Source organism: Mandrillus leucophaeus, unplaced genomic scaffold (genome assembly GCF_000951045.1).
Source record: "Mandrillus leucophaeus isolate KB7577 unplaced genomic scaffold, Mleu.le_1.0 Scaffold572, whole genome shotgun sequence".
Classification (NCBI taxonomy): domain Eukaryota; kingdom Metazoa; phylum Chordata; class Mammalia; order Primates; family Cercopithecidae; genus Mandrillus; species Mandrillus leucophaeus.
Window position 1 is genome coordinate 2,042,315 of NW_012106164.1, and position 27,235 is coordinate 2,069,549.

The following is a 27,235-nucleotide window of genomic DNA, read 5'->3' on the forward strand; positions in this document are numbered from 1 at the left end:
ATAATTTATAATAATATGTAATATATATTGAAGATAATCTTTGGAGGTATAAATATAATACATATATGCATTTTTTACCTTAGTACATAACATTATAATTCTCTCCAAGTCTGTTCCCTGACCACAAATTCTGAAAATGCTACGATTAATACTAGAAGCTTCAATTTGGCTTTCGCCATATTATCAAACAGAATTTTTAAATAGCTGAGTTCCATATTCAATGGCATATTGAGGAATTACTATTAATTTTTAAGTGTGATAATGTCATCATGATTATTTTTTAAAGCCATCTTTTAGAAATATATACTGATGAGATGAGGTTTTAAAATAATTAAATTTGCTTTAAAATAATTCACTGGAGAAGGGGAAAGTGGATGGGTGTAAATGAAATAAGATTGGCCATATATTGATAATTGATGAAACTGTGCTATGAGTATATGAGGGTTTATTATATGATACTTTGTACCTCTGCATGCATTTGAAAGAGCCTATAAAAAAGCTCACAGAACCTTGAAGCTGAAAGAAACATTAGTGATCACTGCATTCTACTGACAAGGAAATTGAGGCTCAGCATGGGAAAGGGACTGACCCGTGGTCACATCACACAGCTAGTCAAAGCTAAGCCAAAATCGACTGTGCTGAGGCCTGGTTCTCCTCAGTTCCCACTGTGATCACCATGATGAACTGAAATCATCTGGCCCTCCCCAGAACTTCTTTGTAGATCATCTTGTTCTCTAATACAAGTTCACAGCCATCCCCGGAAGGATAGTGAGAATTAGCGAAACAGACGCTTTCCTGTTATCTCCTATCAGTTTCAAAAGGTGACCACCACACATTTGGCTGAATAATTTACATAAAACTCCACTATAAATTCTGCAGTAGCTCATGTCTGTAATCCTAGCACTTTGGGAGGCTGAGGCAGAAGGAGCACTTGCAGCCAGGAGTTGGAGACCAGCCTGGGCAACATAGCTAGGCACCGTCTCCACAAAAGCAAAAAAAATTTAATTAGCTGGGTGTGGTGACATGCACCTGTAGTCCCAGCTACTCAGGAGGCTGAGGCTGGAGGATCATTTGAGCCCAGGAGTTTGAGGCAGCAGTAAGCTCTAATCATACCACTGCACTCTAGCCTAGGTGACAGAGTGAGATCCTGTCTCAATCAATCAAACAATCAGTCAATGAAACTACACTATAAATGCAATGAGAAGCAGCCTGAGTCCTGAGGAGCAAGCATACTGACACAGAAAGAGTATGCTCTGGAGTCATTTATCATCCATGTGAGATGGTCAAGTGTACTGTAATGTGGCTACAAGAACCTGGGCTTGGCGTCAGCTTGCCTGCATTTACATCCTGTTTTCATGGCACCCTATCTGTGTTACCTTAGGCAAGTTACCTAACGCCCCTGTGCCTGTTTCCTCACCTATAAAAGAACAGTAATAATAATACCTACCTCTTATGGTGCTGTGAGGGTTAAATTGCATAATGTGTGCCATGTGCTTAATGTCTGTTACATAACCTCAAGCAAGTGCCTCGGCTTTCATAAGCCTCAGTTTCCTCTTCTCTAAAGAGAGGGGCAATAATAATTCCTACCTCTCAGGATCATGATGAGGATAAAATGAGGTAATGTATGTAAAGTGCTTGGCACAGAGAAGAATTCCGTAAATGTTTGTTTCCTTCCTTCCACAACTGTCTTTCATGTTGATAAGTTGAATGTCCGTCCTTCGGAGAGGCACAATTTGATTTGAGAGCATTCAGCAGAGCCAAAGTTTCCTGCAATCACTCTGTCTGCCTCCTCCAGCTCAGAGGTCTTCTTGCTCCGAAATGGATCAACAAAGGAGAGAGGATGAGGAGAGTGCAAGGAGGCCAGGCCAGCCTGCATACTGCTCACAGCTTCACAGGGCCCTCTGCTCCAAAGGCCCTGATCCTCTTGAGCTTCGGGCTGGGACTGTGACTGTGAGTTTGGCTGTATTTTCTTTAATAAGGCATCTCACTTTCCCAAAATAGGCAACATGTGGAGACACTGCCCCATGATGCTGACTCACTTTCCCTGGCCTCATTCTCTTTTCCAAAAACCATGAAGGGCATGACTGGCTCCTTCTCCAGCAGTTTGGTGTCTGCTTCCACCCAAAGGGCTTGCTGGGTGTCCATATGCCTCTCTGACACTCTGCTGTCTCCTTCAGGACCTTCCCTTCATTGGCCTGTCCCTTCAAAGACAGGGATCAGACCCTTGATCCTTAGCACTCAATGTTCTTCCTTGACATCTCACTTGCTCAGAATTTCACCCACTGCCTTCCTGCTTGTGGCTCCCATCTCTCTGTCTCCCAAGTTACAGGTAGGCAAAGACAAGTCCTCCTTCACAGCTCTGACCTGGCTCCCCTCCAAGCACCTGCATCTCATCATATCCCAAGCTGACTCACCTCCACCTCCAGTAACTCTGTCTTAGGTGGAGACACCGCCAGCCACCCAGGAGTTACCCTTGACTTCTCACACTGCTCTCACAGCCAAATCACCACTAAACACTATTGATTTAATCTCCTAAATATGGCCTGAGTCTGTTTTCCCCTCCCTAGCCCAAAGCCTCTCTCTCACCCCAACCTTCCAAAGACCTACCAACGCGATAGATCTAGAATGTGCATCCGTCATTCCCTGGCTCGACACACTTCAGTATCTCCCAATGGCCAGACATTCCCAAACACCAAAGTGGCTGCAGGAGGTTCACCCTGCAAACATGTTTAAATGCAGATTTCTCAGCCCTGCCCATGAAGAGTTGGATGTAATTAATCTGACATGGCACCTGAGAATCCAGGTTCCTGACAAGCATCCCAAGGAATTCTGATGCATATCCAGGATCGAGAACCACCGGCCCTTAGGAGAAACCTCACACTCCAAAGACAATCTACAGAATCATCTGACTTGGCTTATACCAACCTCTTCAGCTAATCTTTAGCCAGTCCCTACTTTGTACTTAACCTTCCAGCAACATCAATGAGTTTACAGATCCCTCCTCACTCCACTCTTGCCCTGCCCTCTCTACTTTACTGGCTCTTTCTTCTGTCCTTTCACCTGTCCACCCATGAGTCAGTACAGTGTTGAGAGGAAGGACCCCGGGGTCTGACTGCCTGGATTCCATCCTGGCTCTATTGTTAACTGGCTGTATGACCTTAGGCAAATTCCTAACCTCTCAAAACTTTAGTTTCCTCTTCTGAAAACTTAGGACAAAACCATACTCTTCTTAGAGTTGTTGTAAGAATTAAATGAGATTTTGAATCTGCACTGTTAACCCCTGGCTCTAGGTCAGCACTCAGTCAGCCATTGCTCTTGTTATTAACATGATGTCCCCCTCCTCACTCTCAGCTCCAAGTCTCTATCAGTGATCCAATAGGAAAGTCTTTGACCCTATGCATGCATCCCCAGCATGTTGTTGCCACAGTGATACCCAGGAAATGGCAGCTGGATGGATGGATGAATGAATGAATGAATGAGGTTTATTATACTATACTACCCTATGATGAAAAGTGGATACTTTATTAAAAAGGAAATCCTTCATTTTGTAGATTAAATGCACCCTGACTTTAAAATCATATTAGCTAATAACATTTAGGGTACTAAAGAGCATTGAACCCAAAAATGTTTTCCAGGTCTCAGATGTTGACTTGAGCTGATTTTCATTCACGGAAGCCCCTTTTCAGTCACCATTCAGTGATGTGATTGCTCCACAAATGATCCTGACAATGGGGTATCCCAGATTCGTTACGCTGCACCAGCCAAATGAGCCACTGCCGCTAACCGTGGGCCATGGCAGTCCATTGCTGTCACTTAACAGCCAATTATCATGCTCATCTGCCCAGCACTCCTCCCCTGCTCCGCTCTAACTGCCGTCACTAATGGCCACTTCTGCCCTCCTGTGTCCTGCACTGCCTGCAAGACCAGCCTGTTAGGATTCTCCTACACAAAACTTCTATACTCCTCCACTTGGTCTCATCATGGCAGCCTGAGCTTACAGCGAGTATTTCTGCCTCATTGCCTTTGCTCATGCTGTGCCCTGCCTGGAACATCATTTCCGACCTTTAGTTGTATTATTCTTCATCTGTGCCCAAGTTCAAAATTCCACTTTTTCCATGAAGCCTCCCTTGATCATCTCAGACCACCGTGAATTCTCCCTCTTCCCATACTGATGGTCTTTATTACTCATGTCATTCTTTTATTCATGCAGCTAATATCTAATAAAAACCTATGTGCTAGGCACTAGGTACCATGATGACTAAAAAAGAAATAAGCCTGTTTTTCAAGGTGCTTAGAGTCCTATAGAACTGAGCATGTACATGTTGTCATTGTAATTTCTCTCCATGCAGCGCCTGGTGTCCCCACCTGAATAGTGGGCACCTTGAGAATAAAATTCGTGTGTAGGCTGGTTGGCATCCCCAGTGATCAGCACAGTGCCTCGTTTGATACCAAGTGCTCAGCAAATGCTCATTGATAACACAGTCCTTGGTAACACCTGGAGTGATGGGGACTCAAGGAGGGGCAGCCTCTGCAATTTAGTATTGCCACTAACACTCATTTATCCAGAAAGCACTAATCGAACCCCTGCTGTATGCTGGCCACCTGGCTGTCACCCACTAGCCCAGAGCAGAGTCCCCCTCCAGCTCAGCAGCTCTCCTCACCTGGACTGGCTGGCCCTGTTCCACACAGTAACCAAGAGACGCTTCTGATCATCCTCCTCTTGGACAGGACTGCAAAGTCAATCAGACCATTGGAGTGTTAGTAAGGGCCGAGCTCTAGACCATGGCTGACTCATAGAGTCAGTCATAATTCCAAAAATGTGGAAGTAACATCAACAGCTGGTTAAATAAACTATATTACAAATAAAGTAAGAGATGAGTACCTCCATGCATAAAACAGTTTATATTATGTTGTTAAGCATAAAAAGGAGGTTACAACATGCTATTATAAAACAATTCCATTTTTGGGCCGGGCGTGGTGGCTCACGCCTGTAATTCCAGCACTTTGGGAGGCCGAGGCGGGCAGATCATGGGGTCAGGAGATCAAGACCATCCTGGCTAACACAGTGAAACCCTGTCTCTACTAAAAATACAAAAAAATTAGCCGGGCGTGGTGGCGGGCGCCTGTAGTCCCAGCTACTCCAGAGGCTGAGGCAGGAGAATGGCGTAAACCCAGGAGGCGGAGCTTGCAGTGAGCCGAGATTGCGCCATTGCACTCCAGCCTGGTCCGTCTCAAAAAAAAAAAAAAATTCCATTTTTGTAAACAGACACACACAGACATACACACACATGCAAACATACACACCCACACAAATTAAAAGGTCTGAAAAGAAATACAGTAGGGCATATCTGTAAGTAGGAAGGCAATAGGTGTTTTCTATTTTCTTCTTTTTACTCATCTATATTTTCTATTTTCCTATCATAACCAAAATTACTTTATGTAGTAAGAAAAAAACCAAAATATTATTATTAATTTTCACTAATAGGAAAATACAAAATGTCCCTTACCTTCCCATTGGCCCCAGAGTTTAGAGATTGGGGAAAGAAATAATAATAGCTGGTACTCTGTGTTATGTTATACTGTCCCATTTATACCCCATAGCTCTCTGAGGTTGCTACTATTATTAGCCCCATTTTACAAATAAGGAAGCCAAGACTCAGAGAGGTTAGAAAGTTGAAGTAAAAAGGGGGGCAGGGAGGTAAAACATCCTTCAGCTTGGAAAATTCCTTCAGCTAAAGGAGAAAGCTTGGTCCAAGGCACAGTGGGAAATTGCCTACACTTTTTAGGGGCTGCCAGACCCAGGCTGGGCATTTTAGTTATGAGAGCCAGCCAAGTGATACCTTATCACTGTGGACCTCACGGCTGGGCCCGGTGCCAGGGATGCAAGGACATGAGTGAGTGAGAAAACAAAGACATCCTTTAGAAGGCACTGTTTTGTTGTGAGGTTTTTTTGTTTTTTTTTTTCATAGACCTAGTTCTAGATTTGGCAAACAGAGCTGTTTCCAGATAAACACTCCTTCCCTCTCCTCTCTAGGGCCCAGCTGCATCAGACTCTTACAAGAAGAAGTGCTCGTGGAAAGCTGGGTCTCTGCAGTCTGGAACAGTCTGCGTCTTCTGATGGTGTAGTCTGTTATCTTCAGGGATCAAAGAAATCTTGAATTGGAAAAAAGGAAGCATGATTAGCGGATCTCATGGCCCACCTAAGCTCAGCAGCTGACTTTGCACATCTCCAAGTTGGAACAAGGAGCCCAGAGCAAGAGGCATTGGAAGCAGATGCCAGGACAGGGCCTCATGGTGGGTGGTACCAAAAAGGCAGCCACGGCTCAGCCAGAGCTGTGGTACAACTTTATCATCTCTGCTCCTCCCCCAAACAGAATGGTTTCCCCAGAAGTGAAAGGCCTCCTCTCTTATAAGTTCCCAGCAGCTGCGGAATGTTCCCTTCACAAAGGTTCCAGGTCAGCCTCCTGCCAAGGCCCCAAATCCATGCTCTCACCCCAGGGCTGTTCTAGCCCTGCTCCTGATCAAGTCCTTGCCAGCAGGGGCCTCTGATCAGCCTGAAGCCTTCAGGAAGAACGCTGAGTGCCAGCACCTGGCACCCCAGCTGCCACACTTTAGGAAGTTTCTGGCCTTTGGCTCTCAGTGAAAGTAGAGCCCCACTCCTGCAAGGACCCTGTCTTTACAGCAAAAGCCAACCCAGAAGGATCTTCCAGCTCTCAGAGACACTCCCTCCACTCTACTGCCCAAATCTGGCCATCCTGCCCCTAGTTTGGGGGGAAAGTGGATGAAAACGGTGCTTTTCACAAGAAGGCTTGGGATCGCCTGTGGATTTCAGCCATCCACATACTCACTGTGCCCACCTATGTGGATGACCAAGATCTCCCTTAAGATTTTGGCTATTGCAGGAAGCGCCAGGGACCCAGCCAAGCTAAGGGAATGGGTCTGTTCCAGCACTGGGCCCAATAAATGCCTATTGACAAGATGAGTGAGATGGCAACTGCCTCCTCAAAGGTCACCAGCCCCACAGGTATGCTGGGACCTTGGGACTGAGCCCAGTAACATGACCCCTCAATATCCCGCTCCCCACCTCTGGCCCCACCACATACCTTTACATACGGATCACAGGCTCCAGGCTGTTTGCTGATCAGGCCTTTACCTTCTATAACTAAAAGAGAATTCAGACATTGGGGTGGATGAATGGAAACATACACACACACAGCGAGAAAGAGAGACACACATAGGAATATCCACCCACACAAATAAAGAGACCTGAAAAGAAAAGCATATCTCTGAGTAGCAGGGCTATGACCCCTACTACCAGGCCCTTAACCTGCGTAACCACCAATGGCTACTAACCTGCTCCAGTCTAGGCCATTCCCACCATCTCCCACGCTCTGGCAGCACCCTCACCAATGCTGCCAATTCAACTCACCAAATGAATGGAGTATATTCAATTCCCTGAATCTTACAGCTGGAAGAGAACTACAGTTTATAGAATCCAACCCTTCATGTAATGGGGAAAATGAGGCTTCGGTGGGCACAAAGATAGTAAGAAACTTGCCCACAATCACAGAACAATGGGAATGACCGTTGGATTTGGAACCCATGTCTCTTGACTCCCAGCCCAGTGCTCTACCACACAAGACTGCCTTCTAGGAATGAAGGGGCCGCTGACCGTGTGCCATGAGCCATGCTGTGGCACTCACGGTGTGCCGTGAGCCTTGCCGTGGCTGGCAGACAGCACAGCACAGGCGTCACAAGCTGGGGCCTCAGGGGATGATGGACCCAGGCATGAATCTAGCTGCACTGCTTACTCATCATATAAGCTAGAGTGAGTTGCTTTGCCTGGGACAGAATTTGCCATTTTAATGGATTAGTGATAATAACATGCACTTCACATGGTAGTTGTGCCAATTAAATGAAGTAAAGTGTCTGAAGCGCTCAGAGGAGTGCCTGGTAAATAAGTAATTGTTCAAAACATGTTTTCTAAAGAAAAATAATAATAAATAAAGGCAAGGGGAGAGGTAATAAATAAAGGCAAGGGGAGAGGTGTGGGGTGGGTGCAAGTGTGGTCCCAACACTAAGCAGCACCATTTGCCTGAGGTCTATAGAAAGCAGACAGTAGACCTGATAGAACCTGAGCCTCTGTTCTATCTCCTTTTACATCTGTTTTTTTGTTTGTTTTTGTTTTCTTTTCTTTTTGTTTTTGTTTTTGTTTTGAGATGGAGTTTCCCTCTTGTTGCCCAGGCTGGAGTGCGATGGCACCATCTTAGCTCACTGCAACCTCCACCTCCCGGGTTCAAATGATTCCCCTGCCTCAGCCTGCCGAGTAGCAGGGATTACAGGCATGTGCCACCACTCCTGGCTAATTTTGTATTTTTAGTAGACACAGGGTTTCTCCATGTTAGTCAGGCTGGTCTCAAACTCCTGACCTCAGGTGATCCACCCGCCTCAGCCTCCCAAAGTGCTGGGATTGCAGGCGTGAGCCACTGCACCCAGCCTTATGTCTGGTTTTCATTGAGCCCTAGGGTTCAGCTCAGACAGTGCTCCCAGTAGTCTGAGGTGCAAGGTCTGGGAAGCCAAAGGAAGGAGTGGGGACTGGCGGGAAGGGATGAAGGGCCTGAGACTGGGGTGAAGCCAAAGCAAACTGTGCAGGACAAATGGAGTGGTGGAGTCCAAGATGCATTTTGCAAAAACTGTTTGCACAGCCGGAGTCAGGCCCTGGCAGGCAGAGAACACCCCTCTACTGCTCCTTGGGAACTTCACTTTGAGCCCCCCATGGCCAGGACCAGAGGACCCAAGTGCCTACTAGTCTACTCTGCCCAGTATCCTAGTTACTGTTCCTGTGTGCATCCCTTCCCTCAAGGGCATGGTTCTTGAGGGCAGGACCCAGGCCTGGTGACCTCCTGGGTCTCTCTGGCCAGCAGTGGCAATGAACCGGACCCAGTCCCTGCCCTCATTGCATTCTCAGTCTGACGGAGAGACCAGACACAGGTGGCACAGTGTAGTCAGGGCTGTGACAAAGACACAAAGGAGAAAGCAATAAACCCAGCCCAGACAGGTGGGTCGGGGGGATGATTCCTGGAGGGGGAAATAATAAGGCAAAATGAGCCTTCCTTCCTGAGTCTTAATGATGATGAAGGCAGGCATATTTCTTGCAAAATCAGAGCAGAGAGAGAGTTATTTTTCAAAAGGAGTTAAAAAAAAAAAAAAAAGATAGGTTATTCCAGGCACAGTGAACAGCGGGTGCAAAGGCACAGAGGCAGGAGCAAGCAAGATGAATTCAAGGGAATGCATGTAACTGGATAGAGCTGGCGGTGGAGGGTACCTTCAGCAGCAAGAGCCACGGAGGCTGGAGAGATAGGGCCTTCTGCGCTAAACAGAAGCGTCCTGGCAGTGGGGGCCATGAGAGCAACTCATGTAACTATTTATGTGCTGGATGGAAGGATGGACACATGGACAGACAAACAGGTGGAGTATGAACTCTTCCTGTGCTGTGCTCCAGCCATGCTAGACAGCTCTTCAAATGCATCCTGCTCTCTCTGACCCCTAGGCCTTTGCACTTGCTAGCCCTGTGCATGAAGTGCTAGCCACACCCTCCCTGCTCCTCTCTGCCTGGCTCACGCCCATTCCTCCTTCAGGATACTGTGTAGTTATCACCCCCTCCGCCAAGTCTTCTCTGACATCCCATCAACACCACCTGGACAGGGGTGGGTGCTTCTCCTTGGTGTTCCCAGCCCCTAGCACAGAGCTAATGCTCAGTCGCTATTTTTGGAATGTATGGTTTTCTTTGTTTTTATTTTTTTTTGAGAGGGAGTCTCGTACTGTCACCCAGGCTGGAGTGCAGTGGCATGATCTCGGTTCACTGCATCCTCCGCCTCCCAGGTTCTAGTAATTATCCTGCCTCAGCCTCCGAAGTAGCTGGGATTACAGGCATCTGCCACCACGCCCAGCTAATTTTTTTGTATTTTTAGTAGAGACGGGGTTTTACTATGTTGGCCACTACGTAGGCCTGGGCACAAACCCCTGACCTCGTGATCCACCCGCCTCGGCCTCCCAAAGTGCTGGGTTTACAGACGTGAGCCACCGAGCCTGGCCAGTTTTCTATTTTATGTAACAAAAACTTATACAGGATTGACTACAAGTTCAGCACTGTTCTAAGCACTTTACTAATAGTAACTCATTAATCTTTGTAGCAACCTGTAAGATACATACTATTACCACCACTACTTGACAGATGAGAAAACTGAGCTTGTTCAAGGCCACTCAGCAAGTAATCAGAGCCAGGGTGCAAATTATAGTGGTCTGGCTCCAAAGACTGTGATCTTAGCCATTATACTATGCTGCATGTCAACCAATGAATAAACGAATGAATGAGAAAAATAGAGAAAAGAAGAAAAGATGGAATTAAAGAAGGGAGGGAAGATAGGAAAACTCTTCTGTGACCCTGCTCCACTGGGGCCAAGAAGGAAATTGAGATACCCAGGGGCAACTGTAGCCTGTCAGTGAGAAAGGTCTACCATGTGGACTCCAGACATATCCAAGGCAGAACCAGGGCTGCTCTGTAGAAAGAGCCCCAGGTGAATACTGGCTTTTATCAATAGACACATGGCAGGACACTATACAAGGATGAGAAAAGAAGCCTTGGCTCATGGTGCCACCATCCCCTGACCCCAGCCCCAGGCAGGAAGCTGAGTGGCCCGCCCCTTCCTTGGTGAGCCTGCACAAAGCCGTACTCACTGTGAAGCAGCAGAACCCGGTCCTGGGCATCAATGGACAGCCTCAGCTGACCTAAGGAAACAGCAACAGAAACAACCTTGCCTCAGCTCCCTGGTGGGTATGATGGAAAAAACTGGAGGAAAGGTGACAGGAATGCTGTTTTGTTCGTGTGAAGCCATTCAAAGACTCACACAGTCTCTGGAAGGGACCTCAGAGTTCAGCCGCACCTACCACATCAGCTGTCCCTTTTGAATGCCTCCAGCAGTGGTTGTCTAGCCTTGCTTGTGCCCCTCTGGTGATGGGAAGCTCACTACTGTACGGGCAGCCAGGTGGATGCTGGGAGCTCTCACTGCTGGGCCATTGTCAAATGTTGGTAAAGGTGTAGGAAAACAAGTACTCTCATTCTCTGTTGGAGGGAGTGTAAATGGAGGGTAATTTCTGCCAAGATCTACTGAAATTTAAATGTGCATATTCTTCCACCTAAAAGTCTTCATTCCAGGTCACTATTGTAGACAAACACAAACATGTGCACACAAAGGATGGCACTACAGCATTGTTTAAGGAAAAACTGGAAATACCTGAAATGTTCATCAATATAGAAATAGTGAAGTAAACCATCTATAGCTGTACATGGAATAGTATGAGCTGTTATAAAGAATGGAGGAGCTCCATATGACCTGGCAGGAGAATATTATTGAGAAAAGTTTTAGGTTTTTTTGTTTGGTTTTTGAGACAGGGTCTGGTTCTATCACTCAGGCTGGAGTGCAGTCATGTAATCATAGCTTACTCCAGCTTTGACCTCCTGGGCTCAAGCAATCCTCCTGCCTCAACCTCCCAAGCAGCTGAGACTACAGGCATGCACCACAGTGCCCCGCTATTTTTTAACTAATTTTTATAGAGAAGGGCTCTTGCTGTGTTGTCCAGCTTGGTCTCAAACTCCTGGGCTCAAGCGATCCTCCCACCTCAGCCTCCCAAAGTTCTGGGATTACAGGCGTGAGCCACCACATCCCACAAAGATGAGTTTTTAAAGGAACATGCACATTTCAGAACAATACATAGGGTATGTATCTGGCAGGGGAGGGGGGTTTCTGAAAGGATGCCAAACTAAAAACAGTGATCCCTTCTAGAGAACAGACTAGGACTTGGAGGAGGGTAGTCAAGAGGAATTTCAGTCTATCCCCATTGTTGTTTTAATAATTGGAATATATCAATGAACTATAGCACTTCTTAATTAAAAAGAAAGGAAAGAGGAAACAAAGGAAGAAGGAAAGAGGCAGGAGAAAGGAGGGGAGGAGGAGAGAGAGCAGGGAGGAAGGGAGGAGAGCAGGGAGGGAGGGGACATGTAAAAAGAACAGAAGGACGGGGCTGGAAGGCAGGGCAAGAATGAGTGGCCAGGCGAGGCTTATCCCCTGGTTTTTCCTATTTTTGTTTAAAGTTTTTAAAAAAAGAAAAAACAGGACAAAACTTCAGGTCATCCTCACAGACACCCAATGGCCTCCAGCCAAGACAGAGAAGAAAGAGAGGGCCGCACTTCTCTTCCTCGGTGAGGAAGAGGAACAAACATCGAAAATGTTTCTCTCAGTCCAGTAGACTTTCCCTGGGACCTCAAAAAGCTGCTAAACTCAGTCCACCCCATGGACAGGCACTGGAGACATCAGAGAGCAGGGCAAGGCACATCTACCAGAAAGCCCAGGCATGGCTCCATCTATAACGACCCTGGCTAGCAGTGCCCTCCCCCTTTCCAGTCACCTGTAGCGATGGGGAGCTTGCTTCCTGCGGTGGGAGCCCTTTCCCCTTTGAAAGAGCTCTGATTATTCAATGCTGCATCTTATATTAAGCCGACAGTGGTTGCTCAGTAACTTTCATTGCCCGGATCTAGTTCTGCATTCTCTGGGCTCTTTCCTCTAGACCTGAACTCCAAAGTCCTTCCACAATCCCTCGCAGCACAGTGAGACATCCCCTCATCATCCCATCTGGCACCTCTGGACACGCCTCATGAAACTAGGCTGGCGGCTGGGGCTGTGCTTTGTTGCTGGTTAGAGGACAGGTTTGGAGAACCCTTCGTGTTTCCTAACTCTGAATAAGTCCACCAATCACTGTGACCCAGACATCACTTGACCCTCATACTTCTGGTGTTTAAGCTTCAGTCCCAAGTAATTCAGGCTCCCGCAAACCTTGGTCCAGCCCTTCATCCATCAGAAATATCTGCTGTTCTCCTGTCCAGGACCCAGATCTCAGAAGCCCAGGAATCCTCTTTCAGTTCCAGCCCTAACTGCCATCTTCTTTCAGGACCACAGTGGCCATGGATGTGAGGTGGAGCTAATAATAGGGGTTATGGCACTCTCCAAGCTGTGATCAGATAACACTGGTGGGTGAGGAGGACTCCTTGGATGAAAGGCGCCGGGAGAACTGACGGTATCATTATCTCGAAGTTTGAGCAATTACTTCACTTTGGCTCCCTAGAGTTAAGAAACCTATGAAAACTATGCCCGATCTAGTGTGGGGTGGGAGAGAGGGAGGTTTGGAAACAGACAAATGAAGCCAGTAGTCATGGGTTGAATTTCACCAACTCAAAGACACCTATGTTTAATATGAAACATTTGTTCTGAAACTACTACCTGTGCAAAGCCAGCTCCCAAAGCCACAAGAGCCCTGTGCTCCACAACACCTATCACCTAACAAACAGTGGCCCTTTGCCCAGAAGTCAGGGTCAAGACATCTCCAGACACAAATGGTCACTAATTCCATTTAGCAAATATTTGCTGGGCATCTGCACGAGGCAGGGTAGGTACCTGCCCTCACAGGGCTCACAGCCCAGTGGCTAGGACAGGGACTTGGGCAAGGCCAAGCAGGAAGCTGGAGCTGACGAAGGGCTAGGGACAAAGGCTGACTCGGGATTGAGACGAGTCTGCACCGTACTGCACAGCTCCCATTCCAGGTCCTGCCAGCCAGGGGCTTCTCAGGAAGGCCAGGGTGCCCTGTACCCTGTTACAGCAGAGAAACCAAACCCAGCAGACCAGACTCCAGGCTCCCCAGGCCAGGACACACCAGCCCCAGTTCACAAGATCCCTCCCTCGGCCATGCCTGTCCCCTCCTTCCCCTCATCAGGCTACTCCACCAAATGTCTGACACACAGGTCCCTGAAGTCATCTTGTCCAGTCTCCTCATTTTGTAGCCAGAACAGTCATGCCTGAGATGGAAGGTGATTTGCTCTGGGCCCAGAGAATCCAGGGCTGGAGACTAGAACTCCACCCCGACTCCAGCACTCTTTCCTGTGCACAGTCTTCTGGAACACCCACAGCCCTCTAGCATGCACCTCCTCTACTGTGCCCGCTGTGTTTGCCAACACAACCTTCAGATCCAGGGACAGAGAGAGCCATCAGGGACAGTACCAGGTGCCACCGCTTTTCTCAAGAAACCAAGAGGTTAGCTGGGCATAGTGGCACATCCTATAGTCCCAGCTGCTTAGGAGGCTGAGGTGGGAGGACCACTTGAATCCAGGAGGTTGAACCTGCAGTGAACCATGGTCACATCACTGCACTCCAGCCTGGACCTTGGGGAACAGCGTGAGACCTGTCTCAAAGAAAAAAAAAAGAAAATGAAAAAAAGAGAGGGCAGCCTCCTAGAAATGTCTCCAATCTAGAGAAAGAAACCTCCAGGTGAAGGGGAAGTTGGGCTTAATCCCTGGAGTCTTCAGCTCACCTAGGCACCAGCTAATTTGGCATCCTTTCAGAACCGCCCCCCACCCCGCCACTCGCCTCCCTCCACAGATACACACCCTATGTATTGTTCTGAAATTTGCTTGTTCCCTTAAAAATTTGTCTTTGTGGGGTGTGGTGGCTCGTGCCTGTAATCCCAGCACTTTGGGAGGCTGAGGTGGGAGGATCGCTTGAGCCCAGGAGTTTGAGACCAAGCTGGACAACACAGCAAGAGCCCTTCTCTACAAAAAATTAATTTAAAAAATAGCTGGGCACTGTGGTGCATGCCTGTAGTCTCAGCTGCTTGGGAGGTTGAGGCAGGAGGATTGCTTGAGTCCTGGAGGTTGAAGTTGTAGTGAGCTATGATTGCACAACTGCACTCCAGCCTGGATGATAGAACCAGATCCTGTCTCAAAAAACAAAAACCTAAAACTTTTCTCAATAATATTCCCGCCCCTACACCTCTAGTTTTTTCAACACTCCCAGTTCCTCCCTAGACTCGGGGAGTGTTCGGGCTAAACGGCTTGAAGTCATCCTCATCGAGGTTGGGCAGGGCCCTTGGACAGGGCATGTTCCCTGTTCCAATGAGACCGCAGTTGGGCACCAACACTATGTGCAAAAGGTGGTGATGGATGCCCAGAGAGGCTGCAAGCGTGTACCAGGGCCCAGAGCCAAAGGGAAAATAGACAGGGCCCCATATGGCAGGAAGAATACTGGACGGGAGTCAGCTTCAGAAAGCCTGGAAAAGGCAACAAACCCATATACTGCTGGGCACAGGACTTGAAGAGCTCAGACTTACTGGGCACCATGGAAATGGATGTGGACACCAGCTAAAGAAATTCAATCTGGCAGATAACACTCAATAGAGGACCATAGGAAGATGAACTCTAACCCGCAGGCCACCATTAGAAAGAGACATACTCAGACAATAAAGGAAGTAGATGGGGACTCCCCACCTTTGCTAGACTCAGGGATCAGCTGGAATGTGTCCCAGGGGGAGCCCATGCCACCCTGAGATGTGCAGAGAATATATCTATGATGGACTTGCCTGGTTAGCATGAAGCAGCAGGCATCCTAAAATCCAATTCACCCCAGAAGCTGCTGCCCATTTAAGAACTGTCACATGTTAAAAGCTACAGGAAGGGTGATAATATCCAGATGAACATACAAAGGCAGCTGGTTCTACATGGAGCCTAGCCAGCCACTAACATCCACAGATTTCCCCTCCATTTATGAGGACACGTCTGTACTCAAGTCTTGCTCACAGGAGAGAGGGAGCCCAGCCAGATGCCAGGCACGCCCTCTCTCTGTGGTCTTCAGCTGCCTCATCCACACCCCAGCCCTGATTCAGGCTCAGAAAGGGTTAAGCACGTGTTTACCAATTTCACTGCCTGCTTGATCTAAGGGAGAAATGGTAGGCTGTAGTGGCACTGGGAAACAGGCAGCCACAGAGCTCTACGGACATAACCCAGGAGACTCTCCCATGGCTACTGTGTTAAAAGAGGGAGAACCTTGAGTTCCATTCAAAAAAGTGGCCCTGGTTTGTGAAGGTGAGGACGTAGGACTCACAGTGCCGGGATAAAAATTGTGATGGGTCAATTCAATCCCCTGGACTCTCTGCTTCCTGTGAAAGCTGATACTAATGTGGTTTCCCGAGCTCTTTCTCCTTCCAGAAAGAGATTGCTCTGGCCAGCATAAGTCAGAAATTCTATTTTTCAGCATAAACTAATAAATTAGCATTCAGGTCTCTTGATAATTTAGATGCCCATGGATCACTCACAAGGGATTCTAGGTCCATCTGGGCAAGCTGGTAAAATAAAACTCCTGAATCTACTGCAGTCAGCATCTAATCTTGGCTAGCAGTCCAGTGGGGACTCAGACCCAAACATCCTACAGGCTTCATGCACATCTCAACCCAGAGTTCAGGGCCATAGTGAACTAACAGGCTAGGCACACACATGGAGAGAACAAAGTCAGTGTTTCTTAGAGGTTTACTAGGTACTCAGCACTTTACTAAAAGCTTTTTATTTCCTTTATTCCTCATGATAACTCCATGAAATGGTTACTACTTTTTTCCCAATTTACAGGCAAGGAAGCTGAAGATTATTAAGAGGTAAACAAGTTAGCTGGGCATGGTGGCTCACATCTGTAATCCCAACACTTTGGGAGGCTGAAGCAAGATGATCACTTGAGGCCAGGAGTTTGAGACCAGTCTGGGCAACACAGCAAGACTCTGTCTCTCCAAAAACTTTTTCTTTTTTTTTAATTAGCCAGACGTGGTGGTGTGCACCTATAGTACCAGCTACTCAGGAGGCTGATGCGGGAGGATCACCGGAGCCCAGGTGGTTGAGGCTGCAGTGAGCCATGATCACACCACTGCACTCCAGCCTGGGCAACAGAGTGAGACCCCAGCTCAAAAAAAAAAGAGCTAAAACAGGTTGTCCAAATCACACAGCCAGTAAGTAGCAGAGCTGGGGTTTGCATTTAGGCAGTCCAGGGCCCCCACTGTTAGCCTCCCTATACCTATGATGGGTTTAAAATTTGTCAACAAAGTCTTTGATACTCTTCCTTTCAAGAAGTGAAGCCTAGTTCCTCCCTTCAGACATGGGCTGGACTTAGTGACTTGCTTCTAACAAACAGAATGTGGTGGAAATTACAATGGATGACTTTCAACATTAGGATATTAAAGGCATTATGAGTTCCTTATTTTTTAAACAGCTGTATTGGGATATAATTAACATATCATACATTTCATCAATTTTATTTATTATTGAGATGGAGTCTCACTCTGTCACCCAGGCTGGAGTGCAATGATGTGATCTCAGCTCACTGCAACCTCTGCCTCCCAGGTTCAAGTTATTCTCCTGTCTCAGCCTCCCGAGTAGCTGGGATTACAGGCATGCGCCACCCACACCTGGCTAATTTTTTGTATTTTTAGTAGAGACAGAGTTTCACCATGTTGGCCAGGCTGCTCTCGAACTCCTGACCTTAGATGATCCACCCACCTCAGCCTCCCAAAGTGCTGGGATTGAGCCACTGCGCCCGGCCACACTTCACCAATTTAAAGCATGTAATTTTCTTTTAGTATATTCACAGGATTCTGTAATCAACCACCTCTAACTAACTTTAGAACATTTTCATCCTCTCCTAAAAGAAATCCCATACTCTTTCTCAGTCACATCCTATTCCCTTCTCCCGTCAGCCCCTGTCAACCACTAATCTGCTTTCTGTCTCTAAGGACTTGCCTATTCTGGATACTTACGTAAATAGAATCACACAACACGTGGTCTTTTGTGATTGACTTCTTTCACTTAACATAATGTTTTCAAGGTTCACCCATATTCAAGGTTCACCAAATACGTATCGGTATTTTATTCCTTTTGTGGCCAAATAATATTCCATTGTATGGATATACCACATTTTGTTTATCCACTCATCTGGTGATGGATATTTCAGGTTATTTCGACTTTTTCGCTATTATGAAAAATGCCGTTTTGAACACGTGTGTACATATGTTTGTGTGATCATGTGTTTTCATTCTTCTTGGATTTATACCTAGGAGTAGAATTGCGGGGTCAAATGGTAACTCTACATTTAACTGTTTGAGGAACTGCCAAACTTTTCCAAAGTGGTTGCGCCATTTTACATTCTGGCTGGCAATGTACAAGGGTCCCAATTTCCCCTCAACTTCTTCAATGCCTGTTATTGTCTCTTTTTTTTATTATAGTCATTCTAGTATAATTGTATCTCATTATGGTTTTAATTTGCATTTCCCTGATAACTAATGACATTGAGTATTTTTTCATGTGTTAGCCATTTTTCTTTGGAAAAAATGTCTATTGAAATCCTTCACCCATTTTTGAACCGGGTTACTCATCTTTTTATGGAAGTTCTTTCTTGCTTTCACTTTTGTATCATTTGCCTAGAGGGAAGCCAGCTGCCACATAATAAGGAAGCTCAAGCAATCCTACGAACAGGTCCATGCAATGAGAAACAGAAGCCTCCTAATTACAGGTAGCAAGGAACTGAGGCCTCCTGCCAAGAGCCATGTGAATGAGCCCTCTTGGAAAGGGACTCTCCAGTCCCAGTAACGCCTGCTTGGGCAACTGCAGGTAGGCAGGCAGGCAGGGAGAAAGGAAGGAGGGATGGAGAGAGGGAGCGGGGAAGGAAGGGACAGAAGAGGCAGGGAGGGAGGAGAAAAGGACCGAGAGAGGCAGAAAGGGAGGAAAAAAACAAAAACCAACTCAAAAAGCTTAAAAAACATATATAGGGGACTTCCATTTCTGGGATGACAGATCCACTGAGGAAAACCAGAAATGCTAAACAAAGTATGTTAAAGCATCTTCTTAGATAAACGAGAGAGAGAGAGGAGCTACCAGGCAGGATCTAGGGGGATGGAGGACTGTAGAAGGAAGCCTAGTGTTTTTCTGGGCTAATTTTCTCCTGGAGTGTTTTCAAATTCCAGAGGGCTGATTGAGAGATCAAGAGGCTGAGTGAGTTTCTGCCTGCCTCTCAGGGCTACAGGAATAGGAACTAGGGACCAGGGCCCAATGAGAAGCAGGGTTCTTCTGAGCCCCACCTTTTGCGTAGGGACCCTGAAGGGTTGCTCCATAGGAACAGGATGAACTGTAATCAGACACAACTCCTCCAGGGACTACAGCTTGACTTCAAGTACTCTCAGTCCTAACCCTGAATTAAGACTATCCCAGTGACCCTAAGCACCTGACAAACAAAGTTTTTTTTGAAGGAAAGTATCATCCTAGGTCTGCATTGAGAAGAAAATAATAACTCTGTGCCTGTACTGTTTGTTTGTTTGTTTGTTTGTTTTGAGTCATGGTCTCACTCTGTCACCCAGGCTAGGGTACAGTGTCACAATCATAGCTCAGTGTAGTCTTGACCTCCTAGGCTCAAGTGACCCTCCTGCCTCAGCCTCCCAAGTAGCTAGGACCACAGGTGCATGCCATCAGGCCCAACTAATTTTTTTTATTTTTTGTAGAGATGACGTCTCACTATGTTGCCCAGGCTGATCTCAAACTTCTGGGCTTGAGAGATCCTCCTGCCTCGGCCTCCCAAAGTGCTGGGATTACAAGCCTGGGCCACTCACCACTCCCAGCCATGTGCCTGTTCTTTGTTATAGACACAGTACGTCTACAATGTAGATCCAGAAAGGTTGAAAGAAAAAGGATGGAAAAAGATATGTCAGGTAAATATTAACTGAAAGAAGTATGGGTAGCTATGTTAATATCAGGAAAAGTAGACTTTATCCCTACTAGAAATAAAGAAGACTTCACAACAATAATAGACTTCATAATAAAAATTTCAGCTCACCAGAAAGATAATAATTCTAAATCTGTATGTTGTTAATATAGCTTCAACATATGTAAAGGAAAAACTGACAGAACTGCAATGGGAAATAGACAATTTTATAATCGCAGTGGGAATTTGAATATATCTCTCTTAGTAACTGACAGAGAAAACAGGAAAAATCAACAAGGATACAGAATATTTGAACAATATAAAGAGCAAACTTGACCTAAACTTGACATACACAAACAGCACTGCACCCAACTGCTGCAGAATCCTTTTCAAGTACACACAGAACATTTATAAAAACTTACTCTCTTTGGGAAGCCAAGGCAGGCAGATCACATGAGGTCAGGAGTTCGAGACCAGTGTGGCCAACATGGTAAAACACCGCCTCTACTAAAAATACAAAAACTAGCCAGGCGCAGTGGTGGGCACCTGTAATCCCAGCTACTGAGGAGGCTGAGCCAGGAGAATCACTTGAACCTGGGAAGGGAGGCTGCAGTGAGTTTACATTGTGCCACTGTACTCCAGCCTGGTGACAGAGTGAGAATCAGTCTCAAAACAACAACAACAACAACAACAAAAAACTAATTCTATGCTGAGCCATCAAGTAAATCTTGATGAATTTCAAAGAATTAAAAGGATGGAGGTTATATTCTCTGACTAAAATGCAAAGTAAATATAAAAATATTACCAGAAAATCCCCAATATTTAGAAATTTAGAAACATACTTCTAACTAACCCAAGGATTGAAAAAGAAATGACAATGAAAATTAGAAAATATTTTGAAGTAAATGATAAAGAAAAAACTACATTATCAACATAAGTCTTCTGAATACTAGAAATGTTCAATTTTTGACTCTGGTGAAAGTTACAAAGGTATTTCCTTTGTGATAAGTCACTGGATTGCTCATTATTGGGGGGGACACTTTTCTGTCTGTCTGTATAATATTTCAAAAATTTTTAAATGTTTAAAAAGAACATACAAAGCCGAATGGGAAAAGAGGACAAAGGGCTATTTACAGGCCAGAAACTTTGAGGAATTTCTGAAAGCTCCCGAGCAGATGGACTCTGAATGACATAAAAGCCAACAAATACTGAGAAGTATGACCAGCAAATGATGAGCTCCTGAGAAACAGTTGGATAGGTTTCCCCAGCCATGCCAGGGAATCTCCCAGGCTCAGAGCAGCAGGAATGGAAACACGTGCTAGTCAGGGGCAGCTGGCAGGGACACGTTGAAGGCCTCCAGCTCAAGGCCTGACCGTGCACTGCCCAACACACAACGCAGCTGGCTGGCATCTGTTCCTAAGCTTCACTCTCACTACAGAAAATGAATTATTTATCTCCATGGCTTCTAAAGAGAGACAGAGACAGGAGTGGAACGGGCCCCAGCTAACATTGTGCCAACACAACAAACATGAGGGAAAAAAAAAAAAAATTTACAATGCCAAGCAAATCAATGACACTCCTAAGTCTACTCTGTCTCCAGAACCACATCTTCCCAACTTCCCTCTGGCAAATCAGGGACTCCAGGCAGTCCTCTAGAGCCTGCATTTATAGCTGCTCCCGACAGCTTTCATTTTGCAGGTTTACAGGGGGCTGGCATTTCTAAAGAATTTGCGTTGTGTGCGTTGTGTCACCAAATGTGCACAGCCACCTGTGGACCTCAGAACATGTCCAGCTTGCCCATCATCTCCAGATCCAGATATCCTGTAGAAAAGGCAACCTATTCTCTCTCCTGACCACTCACCACATCCAGGTGACTAGAGATCCCAAGCAAGTTAAAAATTTGGTTCAGAGACCACAGGTCTCTGATTCATCAGTCAAACTAATAAGTTGGTATCCCTTCAAGATGATATTTTAAAACTATTTATCCAACATTTTTGCAAACTTGGGTTTTTTATTTTCTGTATAAAATATTATGCCTAAAATTCATATGGAAACTCAAGGGACCCAGGACAGCCAAAATGATCTTAAAAGAGAAGAAAAAAATTGGAGGATTTACACAACCTGATTTCATAATTTACTACAAAGCAATAGTAATCAAGACAGTGTGATACTGGAATGATAACAGACAGATCAATGGAATAGAATTAAGAGCCTGGAAATAAGCCCGTGGGTCTATGGGCAATTGATTTTCAATAAAGGTACCAAGATCATCCAACAGAGAAATGATGGTATTTTCAACAAATGGTACTGGGACAACTGGATAGCCACACAAAAGAATGAAGCTGAACTCTTACCTCATACCATACACAAAAATTAACTTAAAGTGGATCAAATACCCAAATATAAGAGTCAAAACTACAAAACTCTTAGAAGAAAACATACAGGTAAATCTCTTGGTAACTGACAGAACCTTAGATTTGGCAGTGAATTCTGAGATATAACACAAAGTACAAGTAACAGAAGAAAAAGTAAATTGAACTTCATCAAAATTAAAAATGTTTGGGGTTCTGGCTGGGCACAGTGGTTCATGCCTATAATCCCAGCACTTTGGGAGGCCAAGGCAGGAGATTGCTTGAATCCATGAGTTCAAGACTAGCCTGGGCAACATAGGGAGAACTCATCTCTACAAAGTTTTTTTTACATAAGAAAATTTAGCCAGCTATGGTGGTGCAAGTCTATAGTACCAGCTACTCAGGAGGCTCAGGTGAGAGGATCGCTTGAGCACAGACGGTCAAAGCTGCATGGTCAAAGGGGAGCCATGATCGTGCCACTGCACTCCCGCCTGGGCAACAGAGCAAGACCCCATCCCAAAAAAAAAAGCTTGGGGTTCAATGAACACTATCAAGAAAGTGAAAAAACCCCACAGATTGAGAGAATATATTTGCAAATCATATATCTGTTCAGGAGCTTGCATCTAGAATATACAAAGAAATCTTACAACTCAATAATAACAAGACAAAGAGCCCAATTTTAAAATGAACAAAAGATCTGAATACATTCTTCTCCAAAGAAGATATATAAATAATGAGCACATGAAAAAGATGTTCAACATCATGGGTCATCAGGAAATGCAAATCGAAACTATAATGAACATCAATTCATACCCACTAGGATGGCTAGAATTAAAAAGTCAGATAATAAGAAGTGTTGGTGAGGATGTGGAAAAACCAAAACCCACATACACTGCTGATGGGAACGTAAAATGATACACACACATTGGAAAAGAGTTTGGCAGCTCCCTAAATAGTTAAACACAGAGTTACCATAGGACCCAGCAAATCTACTCCTAGGTATATACTGTGTGTATATGAAGAGAAATGAAAACATTTGTCCACACAAAAACTTGTTCACAAATGTTCATGGCAGTATTATTCACAATAGTCAAAAGGGAGAAACAACCAAAATATTCATCACCAGATGAATAAATTTTTAAAATGTGGTATATCGATACAATGAATACTATTCAGCCATAAAAATGGATGGAGTACTGATATCTGCTATAACATTATGCTAAGTGAAAGAAGTCAGTCACAAAAAAACATACGATTCCATTTATACGAAATGTCCAGAATAGGCAAATCTAGAGAGAGAGAGAATAGTGATTGCTTAGGGCTGGGGACAAGGGATGATGGTACAAGCTAAAGAGCATAATATCCCTTTTTGAGGGAATGAAAATGTTCTAAAATTGTGATAATAGTTACACAACTCTGTGAATATACTAAAAACCATTGAATTGTATGGTTTAAATGAGTGAATTGCATATATCTGAATTATATCTCAATAAAGCTATTACAAGAAAAACCAGCAAATATCCTAATCAAAAGAAAATACATAATCCTGGAGAAAAATATTATGTATACCTACAATGACTTCACATTACATCAGTTTTTACAATAAAGAAAAAAATTCCTCTAGAGTAGCTGGATCCTAGCTTCAACTTGCCTAGTCCCTTCTCCTGAAGTAAGGCCACCTCCTCAGAAGGCAGTGTCTTTCAATAATGTCACTTAAACATACCCCTTTGGGGGGACAAGGGGTTGTGTTCATGTGTACACACAAATATATATATATATATATATAATCCAATACTCTCCCCAAAGGGAATTCGGATCAAAACAGTTTTGTCTCTTTATATTTCCATAGATGATTACGCTCCCTTTACATGTCTGTGTTCAGGAAACTACCAGTTAAGCAACATCTTCACCTGGTTCTACCAAGGCAAAGCTCACTGTATAAGGCCAGGGGCTACCTACTATGTTAAGGAAAGGCCAGTGGACTGAAAAACTTAGCCAAAACCTTCACAGTAAAAGTGGTCCCCACTGGCTACAAAACTGATGCTGAATCCATAGCTTCCAAACCTGGATGACAGTCAGAACACTCTGTGGCTTCTTAAATGTTCATATTCTCAGGCTCCACCCCAGACCTATTAAACCAGAGTCTCCAGAAGAAGATTCTAGGAATCTGTGTATTTTTAACAGGCTCCCCACATGCTTCTGATATTTGGCCAGGTTTGGAAACCACTGATAAGAATCTTTGCTCATAAGCAGATCAGCAAAGATCATAGTGGATAAAGAAAATCAGCAGCCTGAAAGAGGGGCACCACGACAAATGGCACCCAGGGAAACACAGCCAGTGCAGGAAACAGGAGAGTATTTCTCAAATACTCTCATGAGAGATGTGAGAGGAGCCTGCACAAATAAGAGCAGGTGGCTTCCCACCCCACCCAGGCTCCTGCCTGCCTCCTGCACACTCAGGTCACAGCCACTTCTTCAAGCAGCAACCTTCCCTGATACCCATCGGACTCAGCCCTGAGGCCATGGCTGGGCAGGAAGATCCACTCCCTGTGGGGCCTGAATCCTCCCCAACTTCCCAGATCTGGCAGGGAGATTAATCCAATAGAAGAACATGGACCAATGCAAGGAAATATTCACATCAGGCCACTAAGGAAAATATATGGGTTACAAAATTGTCCATACAAACTTGATCTCAATTGTATTGAAATTTGATGTCTAAATACACACACACACACACACACACACAGAGAAATAGGTATGGAAATAAGCATGGAAGGATATAAATCAGAAAGTTAACAGTGGTCTGTCTCCCTGGGAAGTCAGATTACAAGTGATTTTCACTTTCTTCTTTTAACTAAGTTTTCAGCAGTAAACACATGTTACCATGATAATAAGGAGGAAAAAAGCAAACACATTTTTACTTTTTAATCAGGACACAGCTAAGGTAAGAAGGCCTCACAGCTCCCTGACACCCTTTCCTGACCACTCCTAGCCCAGCCAACACAGATCATCCTGGAAACCACCCTTGTCTCATAGAGCCCTGCATCCCAATGGGGTTAGCAGGAATTGCCTCCTAGGCTGGGGCATTAAGTGAGATAATGCAGGTAAAACACTTGACATAAGGAATGGCAATGGTAAGTGCTCAACAAATGATGGCTAGTTTATTGCCCTTTATCTTCCACCAACTGGACCAGAGAATTCCTGCTGCCAGACGTCAGGCAATTTCAAGGGGCCAAGCCATTGCTCTTCCATCATTCCCTCTACCCCTAGGGAAAAAAATCAGGTTGTGGAAAACCAAGTGTGTTGGGCAGGAGTAAGCCTGAAAGTAGAAAAGCCAGGAACCCCAGGGAGGGACCAACTCCTTGGGCAGTCTGTCTTTGAAAGCTGGGCAATGTCCAGTTATGTTGCAATAACAGCCCCAACCTTTAGAAGGAAATTGTATGCAAGTTCAAACAAAAATGCGCTGGACAGGTCATCTCTTGAAGGCTTAAGCTCAGCTACCAACTCTGCCACTGGCTCATGGAAGACTTCTTAGTTTCAAGTCTTCACAGAGGAAAAATAACCCCTCTCCACAGAGAGTTGCAGGACCAGTGAGGAAATGAAGGGCTACCCTCTAGGGTAGGGTTGTTATCTTTACTATGGCTATCAGGAAGGACAGGTTTGTCCAGGCCTTTGGGCAGCTGCCGCCCAGCTGTTATTTGGGGGAACTCAGTCTGCTACCTAGGGGCTTGGGAGTGAGGCCTGCTGTTCATTTCTTTCCACCTCAAACCCTGAGGCAGCCCTGGGACCCTCCTAAGGGATTGTTCTGTCTTGGAGGAGAGAATTCTCCCATCTCCACTGTGGCTCAGATACCCAACAAAGTCAGATTGCAGCCTCCAAGGTGAGCCTGCAAGGCAGCAGAGCCAAAGGATCCAGCACCTGTCCGCTCCCTGAGCCAAAGGAAAGTGGGTGAATGAGATCTCCTGTTGCTATAACAAGACCTTGATTTAACCTGAGCTGCTTGCTAATGAGAAACTCAGTGGTGACAACCCGGGTCTCTGAAAGATTAACTAGAGTGTGATTATTCCAGCCAAGTGAGGCAGAACCAACTGCAGTTGGCACCCATGGTCGGACAGCAGGTGGTGTCCAGCAGCTTGCTTGGACTGAGCCTGTGCCCTGAGCCCCTCCTGGGCAGTCACAGGAGAAAGGGGCCAGAGAAGGTGACCCCAGATAGAAAGAGCACCTGCTCCCAGCCTCGCCTGTCACCACGAGGGGCTGCATTTCCGGGCGCTGGGAACAGGGTGAGGCAGCCCCTGCTGCCGGCCCCAGCGGGCACTTACCAAAGGTGGTGAGGTAGAAGGACAAGTCCGGGTGGGCACGCCGGCTCCCGAGGGAGACGCGGTGCAGGGAGCGCTCCATGGCGTCCCACTGCGACTCGGACAGGAGTGCCTGCAACCTAAGGCGTCTGTGTTGCTCCCCAGTAACCGAGGCAGCAGGCTCACCGCCCCCTGCGCCGGAGTCTCCAGGGCGGGAGGAGCGCGAGCGGGAGGCAGGGCTGCCCCGCGCGTTGGAACGGCCCGGGCGCGCCCGGCCCTGATTGGCCCGCGCAGGTTTGAATGGGGAGAGTTCCACCTGCCAGAGCAGCGCAGGGCCGGGTTGGGAGAGGCGGCGCCGCCGATCCGCGCTGAGCAAAGAGGGCAGCCACCCCAGGAGCCGGCAGGACTGTGCGGCCACCCCGGGGCTCCCGGCCCCAGCACCGCGCTCCCAGTTTGAAGGGCCAGTCCCACGAGAGGCCCCAGTCCAGGGTGCCCACTCTACTCTGGGCAGGCTTGGCCTCCTGGTCCAGCTCTCCTAGACCAGCAATTAGTCGGGTTTATAACCTGCTTTGAAGCTCATACCTATAATCATTAGATCCAAGCAAAGGCAAAGGAGCACCCGATGGTCCAGGGCAATGAGGTTTGGAGAAGTGTTCTCTGCGCTTGGACAAGTTGCCCCCCACCAGGCTGCATCCTCTTCCCAAACCCTGCGTCCTGGATCACTCTCTTGAGCCTCCTCTTGAACAAGTGCTGCCTGACACGGGTCCAGATGGGAGCAGCTTGCTCCAACCAACCTGATGGCCCCCCATCCCACAGCCTGATGCCACCGGACAGCAGGACAGGCCCACAGCCTCTGAGAAAGAGGAAGGCACAGGAAACAGAGGGGATGGGCGAATCCCCCAGCCTGCTGCAGTGAGGCAGAGTTGGAAGGTCAACCCCTGTGCTGCTTTGTCGGCAAACATTTACAGGACACCTCCGG

General features: G+C 46.3%; 1 protein-coding gene across 1 annotated transcript in view; it reads right to left on the minus strand.

Moving 5' to 3' along the window:
- RGS3 (regulator of G-protein signaling 3) overlaps positions 1 to 26,427 on the minus strand; it is a 136,978-nt gene extending 110,551 nt beyond the window's left edge. Inside the window, 6 exon segments of the mRNA XM_011998501.1 lie at positions 4,662 to 4,730; positions 6,059 to 6,153; positions 7,104 to 7,212; positions 7,214 to 7,266; positions 10,738 to 10,788; positions 26,281 to 26,427. Of these exon segments, the coding sequence (XP_011853891.1) occupies positions 4,662 to 4,730; positions 6,059 to 6,153; positions 7,104 to 7,212; positions 7,214 to 7,266; positions 10,738 to 10,767 (356 nt within the window). The 5' untranslated portion in view covers positions 10,768 to 10,788; positions 26,281 to 26,427.
- Positions 26,428 to 27,235: the final 808 nt, after the last annotated feature.